This window comes from Hylaeus volcanicus, chromosome 5, assembly GCF_026283585.1.
Source record: "Hylaeus volcanicus isolate JK05 chromosome 5, UHH_iyHylVolc1.0_haploid, whole genome shotgun sequence".
Classification (NCBI taxonomy): Eukaryota; Metazoa; Arthropoda; class Insecta; order Hymenoptera; family Colletidae; genus Hylaeus; species Hylaeus volcanicus.
The window spans coordinates 11,009,360-11,035,171 of record NC_071980.1 but is presented as its reverse complement, the minus strand read 5'-3'; the positions used below and the strand labels follow the sequence as shown (position 1 = coordinate 11,035,171).

General features: G+C 40.7%; 1 protein-coding gene across 4 annotated transcripts in view; it reads right to left on the bottom strand.

The window, feature by feature from the left end:
* Window positions 1-10: 10 nt before the first annotated feature.
* LOC128877580 (transcriptional coactivator YAP1) overlaps window positions 11-25,812 on the bottom strand; it is a 32,270-nt gene continuing 6,468 nt past the window's right edge. Inside the window, exons 2-6 of one of the 4 annotated variants that reach the window (XM_054124994.1) lie at window positions 1,553-1,776; window positions 980-1,164; window positions 675-878; window positions 462-547; window positions 11-317 (exon numbers count right to left, since the gene is read on the bottom strand). In XM_054124994.1, coding sequence (XP_053980969.1) covers window positions 506-547; window positions 675-878; window positions 980-1,164; window positions 1,553-1,776 — 655 coding nt within the window. In that variant the 3' untranslated portion in view covers window positions 11-317; window positions 462-505. The remainder of the gene's footprint in view (window positions 318-461; window positions 548-674; window positions 879-979; window positions 1,165-1,552; window positions 1,777-25,812) is intronic. The other 3 variants (XM_054124993.1, XM_054124992.1, XM_054124991.1) reach the window with 3 other exon arrangements.

Below are 25,812 nucleotides of genomic sequence, written 5' to 3'. Positions count from 1 at the left end.
TGTGTGTGTGTGTGTGTGTGTGTGTGTGTGTGTGTGTGTGTGTGTGTTATGGAATAGTCGTTACTTTACTTGGTAGGATCGCGTGGAATCGTTCCATTCGGTTTAAACGTATTAAAATTGCAATTTTTTTTTCTTTTGTTTTGTATCGAGTCGATTTCTTAAATTGCTTGCCTGTCATAGACAATTCTCACACCTCCACACTACAGCCACGTCAGCACGTTTTCAGGTTTCGTCGGATTGGGATTTATGAGCGATTGCACGTCGTCCAAGATGTCGCTACTGAAGTCTTCGCTCAACTGGAAGGAAGATCATGAGAACTACGTTAAATTCGACGCAACCGTGTACGCGTACTGTGAGCAGAGCTTGACGGAATTTCATTCGAATAATAAATAAGCTTATTATTCGAGCGAAATTCCGCGCAACTCTGCCGATAGGTGAGATCAACAAGTCCTAACAATTACCTGTAACGACGGGACGAGATCGTCGGTCGAATCGATATTGTCGCTCAGAGTAGAAAGATCTGGGGTCTCCATGGGTGCGCCTCCATCTGCAAGAAAAAAAATAACCCGTGTCGTTTAGCACCAATGGTACCGTTACGAAGCGTGTCTGATACTGATAGAAAAACAACCCGATTGTCTTTCGACCAGTGCTTTCTTTACGATATATTTCTACACCTGCGAGGATATCTCACCGCTAGTACCGTCCATGTTGTCGTCAATGTTCGCGAGGAAATCTTCCGGGGTGTGGGGCAATGAGTAAGCAGAACCGAGACCCAAACCGCTGTCAGCGCTTTCCTGGCGCGCGTGTTGCTCGTTGATTCCCGATAGGAACGGATCCATGGCAGCGTCTGTGGTGCTCTGTCGGAGCATCAGTTCTTGCTGAGGAAAGAAACATCGTCGCGTTAGCCATCGATGTCTTACTGGGAGGGGGGGGGGGGGGGGGGCAATGAATAAACGATCTGGGAACACAAATAACCAACCTGACGCATGATTTCCTGTTGCCGTTGTTTGAGACGTTCGCGTTCCATCTGTAGCGACTGGAGACGAAGCTTCTGTTGACACGCTTGCAACGTTTGATTACTCTGAATACCGCCACCTGTGGGTTGCTGGAGCCAATTCTGCGGTAGCATGGCGCCTGAAGTCGGGGCCCTCTGAAGATGGGACGCTGAAACGATGGTAATTCTTCATGAGTACGAGAGAGATTTTAGTTAGAGGTGGAAGCGCCAAGGCAACCAAAGGCACATGTGGTCGAATCTTGTATTACTATCGCGGGATCGTATGTGCCTTCGATTGGAGCGTTTCTCGAGGAGCTTACGGATCAAAGCGTTAAGACAACCGAAGGCACATGTGGTCGAATCTTGTACTACCTTCGCGGGAACGCATGTGCCATCAATTGGAGCGTTTCTCGAGGCACCTAGGGACCAAAGCGCCAACGCAACCGAAGGCACATGCGACCGAACCTTGATGCGTCAAGATTCGGGCACATGTGCCTTCGATGGCTTCGATTCTTTGGTCCGCAAGCGATCTAGAACGAACCGAGACTGGAAACTTACGGATTCTCGGATCGAACCACGAGGTGGTGCGTGTCTGATGATTGATGAAGTAGATTTCTCCTTCGGGGGTGCGCGCCTGTTCCCATCCATCGGGCAAGGGGCCCAGGGAATTGGTCGCCCCGCTGGTGGACTTGCCGTTGTCGACGGCGGCAGCCACGGCCGCCACGTTCGCGGCGGCCGCTGTTTTCCGCGGGTCCTCCCATGTCGTGGTTCGCGTCAGGTGGCTGGAAAATAAAATTATAACGTGGTTCAGAACACGTCCGCGCTATTTTGTGCGTTACAGCGCGCGCGGTCCCGTGCAGAAACTGAATACGCCACGGGCGCGTACAGTTATCCACATATAGTAGGCGCACTCTAAAAATAGTTCCATTCAAAAGACGACGCGAAGGAGTAATAGCGGGCGCCTAGCGGTGTGCTCGGCCACGCAAGTTTTCGACCAAATCTCACTCGAATAAAACGTGGTGTCACAAATTCGCTCCTGCGCTTCGAACCTGCGACCATTCCAATCGTTTTACACTAGAATATTTAACGAGTGCTCGGATATCACAAATTTAGGGTTAACTTTATTTTGGGGCACCTAAATTTGTTAACTTTTTTTTTTTCTTTTTTTTAATCATTTAGTAGTTTTTGATGCCTAGATTACAAAAATGGAAGTTTTAATGTTAGACATCCAACGGTTTTAAAGTTACTCGTATCTAGAGTTGAGTACTTTTGGCGTATTTCGTTAATGCGACGCCATATTGGCTTTTACCCATGCTCTGTTAGTCAATTAGACTCCAAACCTACTCAGACAGTATTTTCGTAACATGTTTTACAATTTTAATGCCATCTATGTAATCGATCAACGGAGCGTGGATAAAAGCCAGTATGGCGTCGGATTAACCAGCCGAATACCCCAAAAGTGCTCAAATTTGCATACGCATAACTTTTTAACCGTTGGATTTCTAACATTAAAACTTCCACTTTTCTGGTCTAGGCATCAAAAGTTACTAAATGGTATTTAAAAAATGTCAATAATTTTTGGTGCCTCAAAGTAAAGCTCGGGTCAAATTTACTCCAGATATAGACTTTCGATTTTTACTATTTCAATATCAATGGTTGTGTAGCATCGCGAATAAGTCTGGGAAAAATATTTTTACTGTCTGGAACAACTTAGAAGACACTTTTTTACCATTTTGCTTCTAGTACATAGTCGTGGAGCTATCGAATTGTCAGGCGCAGAACCTTGGAGATTAAATATATTATGTTAAGACCAAACCATGATAAAGGTGATTCATCAATAGACTGCGGATCTTTGTGCAAAATAAAATCTTCGCGAACGTGCCTACAAAAATTGAACCTAAATAGGAATTTATTTTATTCTGCAAATATTATAATATGAACTTTACTTTCAATCTTTATTATATTCTTGTATATTGTTTGCATTTTGTAGTTTCTTGCAGATTCAAATTTTCTATAAATGCATAAAGATCCGCAGTCTATTCGTCAAAGTGTTGCCATTGAAAATTTATTCGAATAACGAATAACGATCGAACAGTTGAATATAAAGTCAGTGTAAGAAGTACTCCCAATCACAAATTTAAAATAAAATTAATAAGAAAAGAAATAAGTGGTTAACGTTAAAAATAATAAACTGTAATTTACGCAAATTGTACTCTAAAAATATAAATATGTAATATGTTGTAATGTGAATGTTGGACGAATGTTAATATTTAAAACCACTAGGTATGTTTATACGTTTTATAGTTGTCAGTTATATTTGCGTTAGTAATTTATTGATTATTCATTCATTTTGTATTTTGTATTGCGATTTGATTTTGTCTATGATATGTTGTCTGTTGTCTTTGAATTTTGACAGTTTTACGCCGAACCTCGAAATAAATATCCTTACAAATATAATTTATTTCGAATTGGTTCCTGTATGAATACTTGTTACACCGACTGTAACTCCATTCGCCAGAGAAGTTGTTTGTTTTCCCTTCGTCGCGCGAAATTTTCATCCGAATAAGACTCGCGGACGGCAAAACGCAGGCCGTGATCGGGGATCCTCCGACGATGAGAAACTTCAGCTACGAATAATTCCATCGACGCCTACTCGTTGTTCGGCGAAACGATATTTCTTGCCTTTATTTATTTGTTCGTAGGATTTGTTTCGAAACGTCCCGAGAGAAATAAGCAGCCGCGAGTTAGATGCACGCGATTCGAGGACCTCGCATTGTATTTTAAAGACGTTCACGGGCGAAACTTATTACGGTACGCTTTATCATATTTCTGCGTGCACACCTGAATACCGTGTTTCGCGGTATGCCGGTGACTATTGAACTCTGGTAATAGGTAACGGAAATTAAGTTTCTCTTAGCTGCTCTTTACGCTATTCTTCCTTTCGACGCTGGTTAGAAATATTCATTTTAAAGTACGACAGCACGTATAAATATAAAATTAATTTTCTACTTGACTACACGCTGCTCTCTATTTATTTATTTATTCTTAGACGAGAATTTTTAGATTACCTCATTCAAAAGAAGCACAAGTGGCTCTTTTGAATGAGATGCAGAAGGTTAAGCCCGTTACACATTGCAAGTAACAAGTTCTTTTGTCTTCTGAACTTATCGTTTCTTTCCTCTCGATTACCACGGATTAAGGAGCTCTTGCCGTACACAGATTTAGCGTGTCTGGCTCCGATCTGACCAATTCGTCAGCTGCGAGAGATCACGCTTAAAGGGACTAGGTAGTTAAATTGCTCCCAAAATAAAGTCTCCTTTGAGAATTAATTTCAAGGGAATGAACACATATCTCGAAGCCGTCTCGTTAAAATTGCCAATGAATAAACATCGAACAGCCGAATCCTGAAGCCGTCACCTTTCCCTAAACAGAACGCCTATTTTAATTCTTGCCAACTATTAAAAGCGAATATATCTTCCGAACCCTTCGTTCGCGAACGTGCACAAAAATTTCTATTCCTACGCGTGTATACGCTAATAAAATTTGACGAGAAAGAGTCAGATCTCGTTTCCCCAGAATTTATTTCTAAAGGTCGCTTTAATTGCGAGAGGCAAGTTAATTGCCAGGCCCCCTCGATTAAACCCCAAACATGGGATTTGGGACCGACGCCGGCGCGGATGGAGTCGTTTCGAGTCCGAAACGGTTTTAGTTGCACGAAAACACTACGTTTCACGCTCTCGACAAAAATAGCGGCTAATGGCTGTGATTGCCGATTCCTGTCGTCATCGTGGTCGTCGTCGTCGTTGGTCGCGGTCGTCTCCCCGCCGCCCTAACCGTATTTACCTTACTCGCGTGTCATTTTTCAGCCGGGAGGAAGTGGAAAACACTACACCAGCCTCGGTCGCGTACGTGTGCGGCACCGCGATCTTATTTACCTTCGTGAAAACGAATACCTTTGCGAACCCGGTGCCTCGCGTGACTCCAAAGAAATTTTAGACACACGTTGAACATACGCTAACAACACGACACCCGTGTGCGCCGCCCGCGACGCACCAAAATTTTCCAAACGGACGGCGCGCGTCGCCCTCCGGATGTACCGCTGCGATTTACGGTCCTAATTTTTTTTTCTCGCCGCGTTTTTTCTGCACGGTATGATCCGAGAAACCGTGTCCGATTAACCCAGTGGTGGTTAACAGCTTTGAGTTCAGAATACACAAGAGAAGAGCGGTTTTTCGTTGAGTTCGGTTCATTGAATTTTTAACTCTTTGCACTTAAGGCCTTTGTTCGAGATGTTTCTTAGCATTCTATTGCCATGAATTCTAACCCCGGGTCCACACTGCGCGAACACTGGTTCGCGTACATCGTTCGTGAACATGGTAGCTAACGCTGTTATTCACCGGTTTTCGCCGTAGTGTGGACGGGAAATAGCAGAGTTCGCTAACAAATGACCCTCCTAATAGGCGGTAAAGTCGGTAAAGCCGGTAAAGTCGTAAAAGTAGCCCCGCTGGGTTAGGCGAAAACTGTGTTCGCGAACCAAGTTCAGCGATCCACGAGGTGGTGGATCCGGCGAACACGTTCGGGAAAAACATCGCCTTTTTCCTCGTTCTTGTCCCTTTTCAAACCCTCGGAGCTTGGGCATTGCTATTCTTTCCAACTGTGGAGCTGGTCTTTATGACCAGCCGCAGGTAGGTACATACTCCAAAGGGATAATATGCGTGACCGAAGTTAACATTATTTTCTTATTACTCATCCAAGTTTGTATATTTTTTGTTGTATCTTGATGAAAGTATATGCAATATATTGGCGAGATTTTCCTGATGAAAATGGCACCAAACACGATGCAATTCAGACAACTTTAAGTTTCGTTTACTATATGCAATATTTTTATAATATTAATACTTGATTTTGTGAGCCAGTAACCGATTAGAAAGTCTCTTCGAAAATAGGAAACAGATTGTAAAATTCTTGCCAGGAGATAAATTAGGACCTATGAAAAAACTAGGTAACTTCTGTAGATATGTGAACCTGATACCCGACTTTTCAAAAATTCATTTTTTTTATGGAAAATAATAGCATTTCGTTTGTACTTGATTGTACCATCAATAGTTTCGTTTGTACCTTCATCAATTAATAAATAAAAAAAAAATAAAAAAAAAATGACCAGCACCCGACATTGAGATTTTTGAAATCTGTTTTTTCCCTATTCTTTAGAATCGTTTGTACCCGTTTGTATCGTTTTTCGTTTCGTTTGTACCTCAATAGTTTATGATTTATAAGCAATTGTTTATACGCGTAAGGGGAGAGTTCGTCACTCATCAATTCTGCGTATTTCTGAAGAACTCATTTTGAAGTGGAAACGTAAGGGAATGAGACCGCGTTGTTTTCAAAATTAAAGTTACAGGCACAGAGGAAGAACAGATTAAAAAAATTTTGAAAATTAATTTACTCCTTTCTTCCGCGTACAACAAATGGTTGCAAAATTTTAACTAGTGAAGTATAAACGAAGTGAAAAAACAGATTGCAAAAATCTCAATGTCGGATGCTGAGTGATTTTTTTTTTATTTTTTTTTTTATTTATTAATTGATGAAGGTACAAACGAAACTATTAATGGTTCGATCAAGTACAAACGAAATGCTATTATTTTCCCTAAACAAATGAATTTTTGAAAAATCGGGTATCAGGTTCACATAGCTAACTTTTTTAAGACGTGAAGCTGACAAGGGACGTAAAATGGTATTTTAAAAAATATTAATAGCCAAGCATACTGTCTTAAAAAAAAGGTCAACGAACATTTCTTGAAGAATAGTATGTGTAATATATATATATATATAGGCTGTAACAAAATCTATTACTTATTATAAGCGAAGCTCAAAATTGTCTGAACTGCGTTGTGTTTGATATCATTTTTATCAGAAAAATCTCGCAAATATATTGCATATATTTACATCAAGATACAACAAAAAAAGCATAAAAATTTGGATGAATATTAAGGAACTAATATTAACTACGGTCACGCATATTATCCCTTTGGAGTATCTGCCGGCGGGTGGTCGTAAATGGTCGTTTGCTTTCGAGCATTTCCAACCATGGAGGGGATGCGGATCGCCCGAATCCACAAAATAACATCAGTTTCACAGGAGTACGAACATCGTAGATGTTCGCCGGCATGTTAGCAACAGTAAGAACACCCTCGCGAATGTTTTTAGGGTATGTTCTTGTTTCGTGTTCGCGCAGTGTGGACCCGGGGTAAGCTATCTAGATTTGAGAATAAGGTCACCTTTACCTCGCCGACAATCACTTTGTATTGATACCTCTAGCTCCAAAGAAATTAAACCTAAAGAAACGTTAGGAAACCTAATGGCGATTGAGACTCACCTCTCGAGTGGAAAGAATAATATTTGTTAAATTAAATGATTAAGTATTACTCAGGTATCGATGGACGAAGTATGTTCGTCACCCTTTACGTTGACGACGGTACGAAACTAAAATTGCGAAACGATCAACCACCGCTTGGAAGCGAAAGTAGGAAAACTTTGACGCGCAACAAGTCACACGATTCCCTGAGATTTATCATCCGTCCGCTCGCGCTTAAACGCTTTTACGCGCGACTCTTCTAATTGCCGCGGTTAAACGTGCAACCTGAAACCGAACCACGGATTCTCCAAAACATCGTTAATCGCGCGAGGGTTCTGAGGAAGTCTCGGATCCGTGCACCGAAGCTAAAGAACGCATCGGTCGTTGAACGAAATTCTTATTTAGATACAAATTTCGAAGGACTGACGAAAGCCTGTTGCTCCGTTACTTGTTAAACGAAAATTATAATTAGACTGCGGGTTATGCAAAATTACAAGCTTCCAAATACAGAAAAATAATCGATACTTAAACGAAAGTCTCATATCTTCTAAACATTGTAACATTTATACTTTTGTGCACATTCTCATAGATTTTCCCATAAGCAGTCTACTTGTATTATTCTTTTATGTTAACACTTTCGCTGCGGATGACGCACACGTGCGTCCAACTGAAAATATATGGTTGGTTTTATTATTTTGCAGTTTTCATTTTCTTTGTTCGGCAATCATATGTATAAAATAAGTTACCACAAATATATGTTTTTCAAAATAATCATATTAGAATATTTGTAAGAAATTTTTCATTAAAAAAAAGTATCATAATCGCAGCTCCCAGCGAACGGCTACTTATTTTCGTCAGCAGCGAAAGTGTTAAGTTACTTTTTTAATTAGTACTAAAAACCAATTCTGGAATGGACTGTCCGCTGGCATTATCGAATGTTCCTAATCTAAATGTGTTATTTAGTATTTCATCGGTGATGACTCAATTCGCTTAAGTCATCGTCGAGGACGCAAACAAGTTCTCCAAATCGGCCTATCGCGCAGTGCACGGGTTCGCGTTATTCACGACCGCGAAACAAATCTTCTTACTTGGTTAATAATACCCTGCGGAACGGAACGTTTGACGTAGTTTTAACATTGAGAGCATTATCCGATCGAAACGTACAGGGTGGAATCTCTTTACGAGTCTCTATCTTGGAAGCTTTCTCGTCGATTTCAATAATTACAATCCTTGAACTGTATTTCATCGCCCACTCATCTTTGACAGACTTTGAGAGATTCTCTATTTCGATTCAGAGATCCTTCGATTAAACAAATGAAATTTGAAATCGCGATCGACCCGGAATAGTTTCCGAGACATCGAGATATGTGGGCCACCCCGTATATTCGATCGGGCGGGTTAAGCTTCCCCTCTCCTTCCGCCCCAATCGTTTTCCATGATCCACGAGCGTCGAGAGAACTCGAGAAACGGGACAGAGGCGCTTTCGTCCGATCGCCAGATAACGGGTGTGTGTTTATTGCTTGCTTATCGATCACCGGAAGTTTCGAAGCTTCGTCTCAACAGGTTTTCGTTCCCGAAGGTCTTGGCACCGCTACCTCGCAGACCACCTTCAGACTTCGGACTACCTCGTCTCGCCTATCCTGTTTAGCGATATCTATAAGCCCTCTGAAGAAGATGACCTCTGGCGACGCCTGAAAATGTGTCACACATTTAAACCCGTGTACAGTAGAATCATTCTATCTTGTTAATCTCCTAAGAAGACTTCTACGTATACTAAACTAAACCACGCTAAGACGCGGTTTTTGTAAAAATGCCCGAAAATCCGCCAGGAATCGAACCCTAGCCTGCGCCGTGAGACTTCGTGACGCTACCGCTGAGCTACGATCGTACTCGGCAAATATCTCTACAAAATTACGGTCCAAGTTACGAGACTCAATCCGTGAGCCGCGTAAGGAATTGATTCGGGCTTTTCCATGGGGGAAAAATTGCGAATCTGTCCTCTGGGGATATATGATCGGTGGGCACGACGGAATATACAGAACGGCGTGTTCCAAAAGCTACATGTCGCGGGTCTCTCCGAGAGCTGTTGGATACGTTCCAAGCGAGTCGAGTCGGAGAGAGGACCACGAGAGAGGCGGTAGCCAGAGAGGCAAAAGGGTGGAAGGGAAAGAAACGAGGAAAAGGGGGAGAGAGAGAGAGAGAGAGAGAGAGAGAGAGAGAGAGAGAGAGAGAGCCAGGCAAGGCAGGCCAGGCAAGCAGGCGAACGGAACAGCCGACCAGGCGGCCAGGCAGGCAAGCTCGAGAGCATTGGAGAATTACAAGAGGGTTTCTGTGTGGCGCACGGCATACGGACTACGATGTATTTTTACTCCGGACATCACGGCGCCGGACAACTCGTAAATAGACACTCTCGCACCGACGCTCTCTTTCGCCTGCCTGCTCTTCTCTCCCGTCGTCGTGGTCGTCTTCGTCGTCGCGATCGTCGTCGTCGTCTTCGTCGCCGTGCCGTTCGCGTTGGCCTTCCCTTCTGGCCACCCTCCCTTCGAGAACCCAGAGACCGTCTTCAGAGGATCGAGACGACAAGCGGGCTCGTCGCCCCGAAGCTTTATCGCGCCAGTATCGTTAACACGAACTTTTAATGGTCTACGATCAATCCCGCTAAACGCTACCCAGTTCTCAATGCGTAATCCTCGATCCTTCCGGTTTAATATCCTCTTATACGGTACCACACTTTTCCGAATTTGCCTAATTAATATCAATTGGATACATCGAAGAAAAACAACATCCTATCCGCGAGGAGTCGAACTCAAGCCTATGGCGTGTCAGTTCGAGACGCTATCGTCGAGCTACGAATCACATTGTAATTTACACACGAAACATCGATCATAAATACGTACCAACAAATACATACAGTTGCATGGAAAAGTTTCCGGGCAAAAATAATTTTGGAATTAAATTATGTATAATAGGTGTAAAGTAGAAATACAAATATATCATAGTAAAGAGCTCTTATTATACTATCGAAATGTACAACTCAAACATTTGATACAACAAGTAATAATTATTTATAACAAAAATAACGATTTTTACTTCTTCATAAGTATCCGGCCGAGTACAAAACATGAAGAAAGAACACGATAACTGAAGGAAAAATGTTCAAAAATGGTTACAAATGTAACATTATCATCAATATTTAGTAACCATACCCTGTGAAGCTATCACGGCGGCACATCGGTGAGGCATCGATTCAATAAGTTTGATGATTCCATCTTGAGAGATATTTCTCCACTCTTCTTCAATTTTTGTCCATAAAGCAGCTTTATTGGTACAATTAACAGTTCCTATTCTTAGTTCAAGCTCTTGCCATAAATGTTCTATGGGATTCAAGTCTGGAGATTGACTCGACCAATCTACAGGGTGTCCCAAAAATGTTGTAACATCTTGAAAGAGGTGGTTCAGGAGGTGATTTGAAACAACTTTTTCCTTAGCGAAAATGTTGTCCGAGGCTTCGTTATGGAGATATTAACGGAAAACACTGACCAATCAGAGTGCAAGTATGCCGGTCGAGCGCCAGTAGTAGGCGTGGCTATGCGCTAGGCGGGCGTACTCATACGTTACCACGGCCGCTCCAACGGTATACGCGCGCTCAATTGGTCAGTGTTTTTCGTTAATATCTCCTTAACGAAGCCTCGGACAACATTTTCGCTAAGGAAAAAGTTGTTTCAAATCACCTCCTGAACCACCTCTTTCAAGGTGTTACAACATTTTTGGGACACATTGTAGAATTCGGATCTTATTCTTTGTGAAAAACTCCTGAAGCAACCCAGACCGATGTTTTGGATCATTGTCTTGCTCTCCTATTTGGCTGACATTAGTCACAGTACTGTTTCACGTAGACTTACAGAAGTTGGATTTCTTGGACGGGTTGGAGTTAAAAAATCACTGATAGGTAAAAAAAATAAGAAGGCCAGATTAGAGTTTGCAAAGAAACGCCGGAGTTGGACAGTTACAGATTGGAAGAAAATGCTGTTTTCGGATGAAACTAAAATTAATTTATTTGGAAATGATGGGAGAAGGTATGTTAGACGACCGCAAGGCACTAAGAATGATTCCCGATATCAAATACCAACAGTGGAGCACGGTGGAGGTAGTATTATGCTTTGAGATGCATTTTCTTGGAAAAGCGTCGCACAGTGCGTCGAACTGTGGACAAAAGTCAAAAAATAAAAATTTTTTTCTTTCTTTAATTTGATTATTTAGACTTGTTTTGTAAGTAGAATTAATTTTAGTCTAAAGTTATCTTTCAACAGGATAGGTACTTCTCTAAAAAAAAATTAGTATTTTTGTTATAATGGATCTGAATTTTCGTGGTAAGTTATCCCTATAATACTAATACTTAAAACTACTTTATAGCAGTTTTATAAAGTTTCAATAATACATGTAAAATGAACGATTTGCACTAGTTAACATTTTAATTTTGATGTTTCCTTTGTTTAACTTAAAAACAAATTTTTTCGAAAGGGCTGAAACGGTCTCTTCCCGGCTTGGCTTAACGAACTATTAGGTAGCCTACTTTAAGATAGTGAAAGAAATTCCTGCCCCAATCTGCCCCCTTTTTAGAACCGAATGATTGAATCACCGAGTCACGATCTCGATTCCGACGATCCGACATAAACTATTTTATGTGTAGACATTATTTAAAATTAAATTTTTCTAGTATCTTTTTAAAATTAATTAATTAATTAATAATTGTTTAACAAAGATTTTGGTAAAATATTATGTAATAAACTTTTTCTTCATTGTTTTAACATACTTATTTACTTTTTTTACCTTTTTTATCAATTAGAATATTTTTGAATACTGATTTGATATTTGTCCTTATTTCTCATATACTCATCGCACTGTGCGTCGGTCCAATTTACAAAATTGAAGGTACTATCAACGCTCCTATGAATAGGGATATTCTATCAGAACAAATGCTACCTTATGCCCGTCGAAATTTGCCACGAGGATAGATATTTCAGCAAGACAATGATCCAAAACATCAGTCTGGGTTGCTTCGGGACTTTTTCACGAAGAATAAGAATATAATAAAAGCTCTTTACTATGGTATATTTGTATTTCTATTGAGCTGTCTGGAAAGTCCATGCCGATTTTTAGTAGGCGGTACAGGTCTGAATATATCGGAATGGCTGAAAACAAATAATATGTGTACATTCCTTAACAGATGGAAAGGTTGTGGAACAAAATGGTACATATACATATAATTCAATAAATATAAATCAAAATTCAAATATGCCTTTGAACCCAATACTTTACACCTATTGTACATAATTTAATTCCAAAATTATTTTTGCCCGAAAACTTTTGCATGCGACTGTATTTCTAACCTCTCTTCCGACGGTCCATTTTTTATATGCCAGTAGTGGCTATAATTCGCGGTCTAGCGATGAATGGAAACGCGGTCTCCCTCCGAGATCTGGCACGGTATCGTCGATTCCCGAATATCTACCTCAAAAAGTAGCCGCGACTCGCGATTACATACACCGGCCAAGGCGAAACGTCTATAACGGGACGCTGTGTGTTCCCCCGGCCGCGAAAACGCACGTACGCGCGGTAATATGAATGAATAGTCACGGGGCGATTAAGATGTCATAGACGATATTTATGGAACTGCTCGGAAACGTTAACGGTATACGAAATTTAAAGTTAAACACGACTTGGCGCCACCGAGGACGATTCATACCCGGAAAACCGCTTCTTTATCCGAGCCAGATCTACGGAGTCACTTACCGCGAAGGTTATCCGTGAAAGGATGGCTTCTTTCTCGCATCCTCGAAACCACTCAACTCGCACCCCGTCGTCACTTTCCTCATCGTTCACTTGGGAGATTCCAGAAAACTTTGGGCATTTGTACACGTCCAAATAATGATTGACTCTTAAGCTTTTCGAGTATGGAAATGTTTCATCGACTAAATCACGACAGCGAGAAAAAACTGTGGCTAGCGTCGTCCGGCTCAACAAGTGTGCCAACGAAAAAAGGTGAAGGTCCCAGCTGTACGCTTAGGTGAATTATAGTGGTAATTATGCACCGTGTCGACGACCTCACCGATTTCAACGGCCTTGGCGTATATCGGAGGGGAAAGGTCACCCAGTGTTCTAGAGCCAAAAATGTTTGTCTCTTGACCTTAGTTTCCGTGATGCAATTATATGAATCCTTGAATCGTGGTAATAATCACTATATTCGATATATTTTGCGCATTTATTTCGCTACACCTGCGTTGCGATCGTTTCTCCGCTAGGCGGCGCTAGTCTTCAGCTTTCTCACGACCCAATGTTCCCTTCCATTCGCATACGCTACACAAAATCCACGGTCTGGCCAAGTAATTCTTTCAAAAATCATACCCCCGCTTCCTCTGCGCTCTAGATTAATCCTCTGCGGTCTTATGTCGAGCGAGACCCGACGAAAGTCTGCGGAAATACTATTGGAATTGTTTTTTTGTAGAGAAATACCGTGGAAGTAGTCCGTCAATAGCGAGATCGTTAATCGAGGAGTCGAACGAACCGAGGCGAGCCGAGGACGCTCGAGCTGCCTTGAACTTTCGTTACATTCGAGGTATTCCCGGAGATTTGTCCTCCTATCTGGCATTCTGGCGCATTCGTAGCCCGACACTCTCGTCTCTACAGGTGTGTCGGGGTCTTTAGCCTCCGGTGGCGAGGTAAAAACGCCGATCCTCGCAGGCGGTCGCATTGTAATACTTTACGGGAAAGAGCACGACCCACTGCCTCTCCTCTACGATCGCTGGTGACGCGCGCTGTCGATGCAACCATGCAACGCTTCAGCGGTGCATCCCGACGCGAATGCAGGGCGTTGGAAAAGTCACCTCGACGCGCATATACAGTGGGTGTAGAAAGTATTCGTACGCCGATCAATTTCCAAAAAAACTTTTGTGTGAAATTGTAGTTTCTTAAATTCTTTTTTTTATAATCGATGATATTTTACATAGTCTCGGAAGTCACTAAGATAGATATAGTCCAAACAACATTTACTAGTTAATATAATTTGTGAAATTAACAAAAAAATGCGAAAAGTGGGTAAAAGTATAGAAGCAATAAGTATTAACGATTCGTATGACGAACAATTTACAGTAGAGTTTGTAACGTAAATACATTAGTTTATTACTCCGTGCGAATTAGAAAACATCAAATTTCCAGTAAAGTACTTTTAAAAAAGGCTCTAATAGAGGAATGGAAAAAGATAAAAGATTCCACTTCGAGTAACTAATAATTTAGTTACTTTAATGCTTAGAAAAGTTACAATAATTATAGAATCAAAAGGAAATCCCACGAAGGAAGTATTATATACTTATAAATTAATGTAAATTTCTTTTTTTTTTTTAATCAAGTTTTAATTATTAAACAGTTGTGCGAATACTTATTGCTTCAACATTTCTATCGATTAATTGTCTTTTTCTTGTTAATTTCGCAAATTACATAAATAGCTATTCTTTTTTGTAATCTATCTATTCCAGAGATTTCTGAGAATATGTAGAATGTCATTGTTTATAACAAATAAGTTAATAATTTGACATATTTTTTTTGGAAATTGATCGGTGTACGAATACTTTCTACACCCACTGTACGACTCGTACCTCGGAAACGAGACCAAATTTTTATGTCTAATTACTACGATACAGATTTGATGCATTTACGATACATAACAATATAGAGAACATACAAAAAATATCCATCATATGTGTCGAATATATTCCACAATTAACACGTTGATCGCTACGTCACCCATATGTGGGTGACAGTGTTTTTCACTGAAAAACGAAAACTATTAATTCTGAAAGTTAAGTGTCATAGAAAATGAATTTAAATGAAATACTTGAATTTCGATAACGACACAAAAATAAATACCGCAATAAATGTTTCATTGCACAGTGTCCAAAAACCTGTAAGCAAAATTAAATCGCAGTAGAAATTTCCAAGAGTATTAGTCTGGCAGTGAACGTGTTAATATAACAGTATTGTTATTCCGTTTTGCATGAGTCCACATTCCTTTCGGTTATGCATAGCGTGTATTCGTTACATTAAAAGGGTATCCTGAATTAGGAGGTCTAAAAAAAGCTGTTTTTCGTGAATTTTTTTAAGATGGAAAAAAAATAATTAATTCTATCGAACTTTTTATCCTATTTTCATACACATTTGAGAAATCTGAACAAATTTTTTCAACAAGAAATATTCAAATTGGGTCGACTGCGAAGCACATTTGTAGAGCACCTCACAATTAAAACCTTCTATCGGCGGGAAAGATGCAAGTCGTAATTTTGGTTTGACAAAAAAAAAAAAAAGAAATGTTCATTTTCGTACATTTGTCTTCTGTGTGAACTAAGAAAATTCATACAAGAAAAATTTTAAACAACTTTTTTATCAAATTAAAGTGATTTTTTTCACCCAAAGAACTCGTTCTTTCTTCCAAACTTGCAGTAATTTCACATTTCACCATTTTTGGGGATTTTTCTTAGTTCACATAGAAGAAAAATGTATGAAAATGAACATTTCTTTTGGTTTTTTTGTCTCAAACCAAAATTACTCAAGTGCTTTACAAATATGCGTCACCGTCGACTAAATATGAATATTTCTTGTTGAAAAAATTTGTACAGACTACTCAAATATGTATGGAAATAGAATAAAAAAATCGATGGAATTAATTATTTTTTTCTATCCTAAAAAAATTTACGAAAAACCGCTTTTTTTAGACCTCCTAATTCAGGATATCCCCTTAATTTCCAATGCAAAATATAGTATTTATTAAATGACCAATTGGACGTAAATTTTTATTTAATTCTCGATGTAAAAATTTTGAAAATAATACTCGTGATTTAAAAAAAAAATATATATATATACATGTCGAATCGTGTAACCTCCTCCTTTTCGAAGTCGGTTAAAGATAATGATATATTCTCAGAGCGTTTTTTAATTATTCAAGGTAGTCAAACAAAACTTAATTGGTACTTCAAACATTCGTGACTCGACTCGACTTGAAATTTCGTTATTCGAGATTCGCGTGCAGGTAAAACTTTTCTCGTCACCTGAATCCAGAGAAATCGACAGACTTTTCCACTGGATCGTTCGTCAGCAGATAATTACGCGGCGATGAGGGACTTTTCTAGCGCGCTGTGGATCGAACGTGACGTACGAGTAAAATAAAGTCTGCCGTGTATCGTTTATCTCTTGCGTTTTTAGTTCTCCACGCGTCACGGGCGTTATTTATCGCGTCCACCTTTCGTTTATCGAGAAGAACGTCCCTCGCCGAGGCGACACGAAGCGACGAGCTACTTGCGCATGGTCGCCGTCCTCCGAGGCGTTATCGATACCTAATTACCATCTCTACCAAGAGCTCGACGAGTTTAATTCGAGCTAAGTATCTGGATGCGAGTGGCTTCGTATTTAATTCGTCTCTTAATTCACACATATTATTCCGAAGACTCTATTACATTATTCTTAAGACTCGTAAACAAGGCTTCGAAGTTTAATTTTAATTTAATTTTACGATACTAGCTTCAAACTATTCGAGACCCTCGATTCTGATTTAACACGGAATTAAACCATCGCGAAGACTATGGAAATTGAAGATCGAATATCATTGGAAGACAATTTTCCCTAACTTATTATTTCTGTTTTGAACCACGTGCTGCGTCATCGATGGGCCCAAGATGATGTTCCGTGACTCGCGGGCTGAGTCATCTGTTCGAAATTTGTTAACGCGTCGAGCTATGCCTATGGCTGCAGTTTTCGAATTTTCGCGTCCTTTCGAACAGAACTGAACGCAGGAAAAAAGCGTCTGTCCACGTCGTCGATCTGACCCTGAGCATAACAGGATGCCGATGTCGCACGCGCTCGCGACTTTCACTGCATTCGAAAATGCATACTAAACGTCCTCGAGATGAATTTACGATAAAAAACGCCGGGATAGGTCTACGGCTCGATTTTATTAGGTTGGCGTGCGACGAAACGAAACGTTCTTTCTTTCGATCGGGAGAGGTAACGATGTTATTATTCTTACTAGAGGTATTGTACCGATTCATTTACGATATCTACGTTAATTACAGTCGGTTAAGGAATACCAAAATGGTGGCATTTCACGGTGGCGGGAATAGTTCACGAGATCGTCGTACGCTGAGAACCGGCATTAAAATTTTACTACGTTAAAGGAGTGTATCGTTATTCACAAAATGGATACAGAAACCGCGATTTTCTGTCTCAAAAATACCAAAGCGGTGACTCCGACTATTTCGACAAACGCCTACCTATTCCTAGGTCGTTACCTTTAATAACCATGACTATCGTCGGATTTTTCACGGTTTCCAGGAATTTCGAGCCGGCCAAAGAGGCCAGAACTACCCACGGTCGCCAAAATGTCGAACGTCTGGCGTTCGCCGAACGCGGCTAGATAAAGGGGATCGTGCGAATTCCGCGGATAAAATGTGACTCTGCTCGTGACTAATGTTTCGTCAAACGATACAGTTGACGGAAAACCTTGGATGCCTGCTGGCTCGTCGTGTCTCGTGTGTTCACCTGGCGGCGAAACGTGTTTCTCTAGCTGCCAAGACCTTTCGTTGGAAACGCGCGCGCCTCTTAGCTAGCGATGGGATCAAGCGTATCGCAAATAGCACCGGGATTATCTTAAATACTAGATACTTTCAATTAAATAATACTTTCAAAACAGCTATATTAGGGAGCTATATTCCAACGAACGGAAAGTTTTCAAATTTTGTTCGATAAACATTTTTCACCATATGTTTTTGGACATATGGTCTTTCATGGACTTTTACGGTCCTGTCTAAGAGGCGCAATGGCTCTCAAGTGTCTACAGGCCCGATTGGTTCATTCCTCATAAAATACTCCATCTTATAAAACGGAGAATATACAAACGTCGTGCCATTATTATTTAGAACAATGGTCACAAATACAACCATACGATTTTGTTAATTAAAAATATATAGAAACGAAGTAAGGTATACACTGTGTTATATTGGTTCTGTCGATCGCAAAGTTCGAGCCACGGTCGCTTCGCCTCGAGGTGTGTAATACTCGAACCTAGGTAACGGTACCGACGTATAAGATTATACGGCGTGGTAACGCTTGAGCACAGCAAACGAAAGATCAAAGAAAAACAACTGTGGAATAGAAGCGATAAAGGCACCCGACTTAGGAAAATCTGGCGCCATTTATGCTCGACACGATTAAAATTTTTGGATCGCCAAACTTAACATTGAGTTGCTTTCGACCTGAACGAATTTTAACCCTTTGCACTCAAGGCCTTTTTTTCTCGTATCTACCAGCAACTCGAGATGTTTCTTAATACTTTACCGACCGGTAGCCTGTTAATCGTCTCTTTTCCATGGCAAACAATACTTTCTTATTTATTACTGAGATAGCACGATCTCATTGTATGCTTCTATTAATATGTAGATTATGAAATATTATATAAATATAATATAATATAATATAATACAACACAAATGTTATGAAAATAAACAATATTATCGAATGTAAGTACATATATGTCCAAACGCTACCGGTCGGTAAAGTGTTAACATTCTATTGCTATGAGTTCTAAGCTATCGAGATTTGAGAATCAGGTTACCTTTACCGCACCGACAATCATTTTATTGACATTTCGAGTTCCAAAGAAATGAAACCTAAAGAAACATTATTGCTGATAGATTTGCTGCGTAAAATCTAACTGCGTGGGCCACGACTCGTGGCCCTTCCAAGCAAACGTAGCATGTGCGCAAGAAACTGCTGTCGATCTATTTTGATAAATATTACTTTAAACAAAAAGTAGCCCTCGAAGAGCTCCGTCAATCATTCCTATTTCCTTCCTCCAGTTACGGAGGAAAGTTACGTGGAACACGTTCCACGCCGACGTGTACCATCGGTGGCTCGCGCTCGACTCCCTCCTCGGCCGGCGCGTACCACCGGTGGCTCGCGCGCGCGCCCCTATCGGACGGCGTGTCCAACCGCGCCGCCCCGCGGGCGAGAAACACGAATAGCAGCGCCGGCGCGAACGTGCGAAATAGGATCGTCCCGAAACGAAGAAAGACGACCTAGAAGTCCGGCCAACGAAAACCGCTCCAGCTAATAAATATCGCGGGTCACCGATGTCTCGGACGACGTTCAAGGCGTTAATAGTTTACGGTATCCCTGTGCTCGTTTTTCGCTTATTCGCGGCAGAATATAGAATCGACAGTAACGTTCCACGGGGCGAGGCGACGCTTCCTAGAAGGATTTCAAAGAGTCGGTTTGTCCGCGGCTCGAATCACGTTTCAATTACGCAAATTAGATTCTAATAAGTCCCGGTTCTGGATAAGATCCAAAAGCTCTCCCGAGAGACGGCCAGAGGTAATTGGACGAACGGGCGAGAAGAGGAATAAGAGAGAAGAGAAGCGGGGCCAGGGGCGAGGAGAGAGAGAGAGAGAGAGAAAAGACACGGCAGTCATTACCGCATAATACAACACAACCGCCGCGCGCTCGCGGTTGGCTGCACTTCTTTTACAACGAGCATCGCGAGCGAGAAACTCTCGCGGCCACTTCAGGCCCGTATTGCTCATTAGACGCAATAAACACATGTCCAAGCCCAACGTAACTTTCGCCCCCCCCCCCCTCTGTATAGGGTTGCATTCGTTTCTTGCAGCATCACATAAGATTTAAACGCGCCGCGCCTCTTTGCCTAATTTCGTCATCTATTGAAGATAAGTGGTAATAAGTAGTAAAAGGTTATGTTCCAATTTTTGATTAAAAGTATTGATCTACGGAGGTGGATCCGCAGACGCGGTATATATTTTTGTTTTGTTGCGGTTGATTAAACACTTAATAAATATATTTTGTTTAAGATTTATCAGTGACCACGTGTTCCTTTCTTTTCGTTGAAACGTGACCTATATCTACATTCTGAAACGTCAATTTTCATGTGCAGGGCGTCCCGAGACAAGCACCATTAACAGAAATGAAAACGAAACGATTTGAAGGCAAGCGAGACCAAGCCAAGCTCCGGAGCTCCACCAGCTTCCCTCACTCTATCCCCTTCGAGTGCTCGCGGACCGCACTTATCCCCACATGTTCCACGTTGTACTTATTTCTAAATAAATATTACGATAAAGCGAGTTATTATTTCATTAATTCTGGAAAATGTCGAAAACAATGCGAAATCTCTCTGAATTGGCTGCGTTGTCTGTTGAGTCTACAAAGAACGCTCGTACATTTTCTCCTCCATCGCCAGACGATAATTCAACGCTCAGTGGTAGCCAGCAAAACGATCGAACAATATTTACGTTGGATCACACCGCGAGATCGGATAGCCATAAACTAATCGCGACCGCGAGAACATGTAACTCGATAAACTCGTCGTTATATACGCGCGCGGGTAAACAATCGTTAGACGGGGCGCTCCTTTCTTTTCGTTTACCTTTTCGCGCAACTTCCTGCATTGCATATAGACGACGGGACGCGGGACGAACCGGGGGGAACTTCGACTAAAAAGCGCATTTCACGGGGAAAACACTGACCACGTAACCGTCCATCGACGGTTTCGTGGAACGAGCCACGGCGCTATTTTATTCGAATAGTAGAAGACGTTAACCCTTTCCACTCGAGACATTTTTTTATAGAATCATGTCCAAGTCCGTTTTTATAATAAATTTGTGTAAAACCAAAAACTCTACTTCGAATAGAAACGACTACGAACATTCGTGACTCGATGTATTATTACTTCAATTAATAATTAGCTGTATTCTGAAATAAGTAAAATTGATATTGTACGTTCAAGAAATCACTTTTAAATTTCATATGTCGCCCTGGAGGCGCCAAACGAGCGCAAAGGGTTAATCACCATTTTATTATTATGTATGAAATTATTAAACTGCGAATCTCTATGCAAAATAAAATCGTCGCGAAAGTGCCTACAAAGATTGAACCTAAATAGGAAATTATTTTATTCTGCGAATGTTACAACATGAACTTTACTTTCAATCTTTTTTATACTCTTGCATATTGTTTGCATTTTGTAGTTTTTTGCACAACATTAAAATTTCCCATAAATGCATGAAGATCAGCAGTCTAGAAATTATTAATGATCTCGATCTAGTCTCTCTAATTCTGCATAAACCTAGTCCTAACCCGGTGACCATCATAACGTACGTATATTTATCTAAGTAGTTTGGTAGTAGTATTATTATTAGTTTGTCCCGAAAGTTTCTTTCGCGAGTTGCACTCAATTATTTTACGTGGTCGTATTTATATAAATAGACAATCTAATTTCATAGATATTCATGTTGTAACAGTAATGGAGCAAAATGAATCGTGCACAATTCAGTAATGTAACATAAAACGTAAACTATTGTGCATGTATTACTTAATAATAAAGCGAAAGAAACTTTTAGGACAACCTAATACATTTATAACAATTACAGTAAGGTAATGTTGAGACTTGGGTTAACGGTACAGAGAACAGTTTGAAAATAACAATATCATTATAATAATTCTAGAACATATACAACATACATATTTGTATATTTTTGGAGTGGTCTCTATGTTACTGTACGTAATAAATGCATAAAATCCACAGCCTAGACGTAATTACTTAAAATAATAAATATTGTAACGAACTAATATTATTAAATCTGACTCTCCTGATGACCCGTATTCATACTTTGCTTTTTCGATCGACGAATCTATTCGTCCAAATTCGAATTTTTATTCTTTATCTCTCCTCATTCGAGTCGTTCGTCCAGATAAGAATTTCGCTCCTGGCGCGTCAGAAGAAGGCGTCTGGAAAGGCGCGTTCGTAGCTTCCCGTAACTGTAAAGCGTATTTAGGAAGTTCGTTTGAAATTCTACGCTCCTCGAGCTACGTCGAAAGATCGACAGAGATATCCCGTTACGTTTTTACGTAACAATTTGTCCCAAGGACTTCGTAAAACAGAGGAGAGCGTCGCGAGCGATTAAATTCCAATTAATGAACGTCGGGCGCGGAAAGGTAAGGTCGAGGGCTCGTAAACGACGCCGTGCGACAAATCAGGAGAGCTTTACGACTTTCGCGATAGCATCTCGTCGCGGCTAATGTCCCATTCGAGTTTCACGTGGAAATCGCGCACGTCCGCGCGGGAAAACACGGAGCCAACGTAAACGGAAACGCAACCGATTTCCCTGGAAGGAATCGGTCTCGAGCGATCCCGCTCGATAACGTGACCTCCAAAGCCTCGCCGTGCCGTTTGTCGATGGATTAACGCGACGATAAGAAAGAGAACAGAAACACGGCGATTCCTCGTTTCTCAAATTTATCCTCGACGCGTGAATTCTGAGAAATTTCAGGGGAACAAGAAACATATTGTTGATTCATTTTTTATATTAAATTTCAGTGAATATTTTGTCCTATTTTGGTGTTAATGAGCGTAAAGGGGCAACGTTGAACATAAATAAATCTACAGGGTGTCCCAAAAATGTTGTAACACCTTGAAAGGGGTGGTTCGGGATGTGATTTGAAACAACTTTTTCCTTAGCGAAAATGTTGTCCGAGGCTTCGTTGAGGAGATATTAACGGAAAACATTGACCAATCAGAGCGCGCGTATACCGTTGGAGCGGCCGCGGTAGCGAATGAGCACTGCCGCTTAGCGCGTAGCTTACGCTCCACCGGCATACGCGCGCTCTGATTGGTCAGTGTTTTCCGTTAATATCTCCTCAACGAAGCCTCGGACAACATTTTCGCTAAGGAAAAAGTTGTTTCAAATCACCTCCCGAACCACCCCTTTCAAGGTGTTACAACATTGTTGGGACACCCTGTATATACGTAGGTTATATAATCTCATTGTAATCTAAATATTTGTACGTCTCGTTTCTTCCGAAACGAAAAACGGCGAGAGTTCTGGAACATGGCCGCGCATACGTGGTCCGAGGGTTAACCGAAACGTTAATCTTAGAAAAGCCTATTATCGGCAGAGACGAGATAAGTTCTGGCTTACTCTAAAAATGCTCGAGTTCGAGGTGAAAACAATCTTCTGAAAAATATTTGGAAATCTCTAACAGCGACGCTATTATTATATTTCTATTTAAAAAAAAAAAATAAATAAATAAAAAACATGTTTGAGAAAGTACGGATTTTCTCACGGGAACGGAGTTCTCGGTATCGCCGAAAAGAGTCGAACCCGCCCCGTGCGAGTTCTCACGATTTTTAGCGTCAGGTAAGGGCCGACCGCGAAGGATTTCGCAGGTGAGACAGAAATGGACGGCTCTCGAACGGCTAAGCCCAGGTAAGCCCCCCCTCCCCCTCCCCCCTCCCCCCTCGTTGAAAGAGGACGCGTGCACGGAGGAGGGACGAGGAGCTTCTCGAGTTTTTTCCGTCTTCTCTGTGAACCGTTCTTCCGTTCGCAAATAAACAGACGGGAGAAAAAAAAAAAGGTGGAGGAAGACAGAAATACTTGGAAACCGACGGAGAACAATAGAGACCAGCGGGACGAGAACGGAAGCCCTCCTTCAATCGGCTTTTATAAACGAACGTTGAAAGCGAACGGGGACGATGAATATTCGCGGTACAAGGTGACTGAATGAACGCCCCCTCGTTGGGGCCCCTCTTTCTGACCGTGTCCCCGAGAATACCTGTTATCGAGCGAAGCATCGATTGGCGGCGGTATATCTCAAACGTGACATCGATCGCACGAAATCGCTATCAGGAGTCGAGAGGCAAACAAGCTGAAGGAAAGTGTAACGCCTGTTCGAATCGCTGGAAAACACGTACAGTGGGTGTAGAATGTATTCGTACCGATCAATAAAAAAGAAAATTCTAATAGCGTAGTTTTCGAGGAGAACTGGTCTTTTTTCGTGTGCACAAATGAGAACATTCAACGACAGTGTCGGTAATCTTTAAATTTTGCGTTCTCAATTGTGGACGTCAGGTCTGAAAGGGTTAGAAAATAATTATTTGTGAACGCTTAAAAATAAATGCTCGGAGAAGCTGCGATAATTTTATTACAATTATTCCAGATCTTCTTTCATTTTGATTTTATGTACAGTGGGTGTAGAATGTATTCGTACACCGATCGATTTCTCAGAAAATTTTTGTGTGAAATTGTAGTTTATTAACGTCTTTTTTTATAATCAGTGATATTTTACATATTCTCGGAAGTCTCTGAGATAAATATAGTCCAAACAACATTTACTAATTAATATGATTTGTGAAATTAACAAAAAAATGCGAAAAGTAGGTAAAAGTATAGAAGCAATAAGTATTTATACATTAGTTTATTGCTCCGTGCGAATTAGGAAACATCAAATTTCCAGGAAAGTACTTTTAAACAGTTGTGCGAATACTTATTGCTTCAATGTTTCTATCGATTAATTGTTTTTTTCTTGTTAATTTCGCAACTTACATAAATAGCTATTTTTTGTTTTTTTTTTTGTAATCTATCTATTCTAAAGATTTCCTAGAACATGTAGAATGTCATTGTTTATAAAAAATCAGTTAACGAGTAGGGTTGTTCTTGCTCGCTCAATTCATATATCTAGCTGTTCATGTTTATTTTGTGTGCGACCCTTTACGGGCCACACAAGGAACTTCCCGTTTTCTTATTACAGCGCCATCTATCACGAATAAAAAAAATGTTTGAAACTAGTGTTTCGAAAAGGTCTCATAGCCAGTTTTCACAGTGCATGATAAAAAATGAGGTGTTCCGTTAAAAAAATCATGCTGACCTTGACGTGACTTTGGCCGGTCCTTTGAAGGTCAAACGGGCACGATCGTTCAATAGAATTTTTGAAACCCTAAAACATTTCTCTAAACCACTTTTCTCACAAATGTTCCATTTTGGAAACATTTGACCGTTTCCATACTTTTGGAGCACCCTGTATGTATACATGTGTTATACATATGCACACAAATGTAATAATAGTAATATATGTATATATATATTATTTTCGTTTAGTTATTCGCTCATAAATTTATATTCTCCCATCTAGATTGCGTTATTGAGTTAAGTTTTCTTAAAAAAGCTAAAAAACTACTGGACCGAATTAGAACAAAATCTAATCAGCTCTAAGTTAGATTGATACACATCGATTCCATCATCGATCATTTTGATCTCGCTATTAGTTTTTTAAAAAACATTAACGAAAAATTTGTTTACATACGTACACGGACACACACACGCGCGCGCGCAAACACGAACAATTTGTTAAAAATAGGCTAAAATGACTCCAATGACCTTGAAACATGGAGATCTGCTAAAAAATCGATTTATAATTCCCTATAAATCGGGAAGTTAATAAATTACAATTTTACACAGTTTTTTTTGGAAATTGATCGATGTACGAATACTTTCTATACCCAGTGTAACTTGTGTTCGAGGGGACCGTACATGAAAAAATAGCGAGGTCTGTGCATGGTGGATGCGTGAGGGGGGGG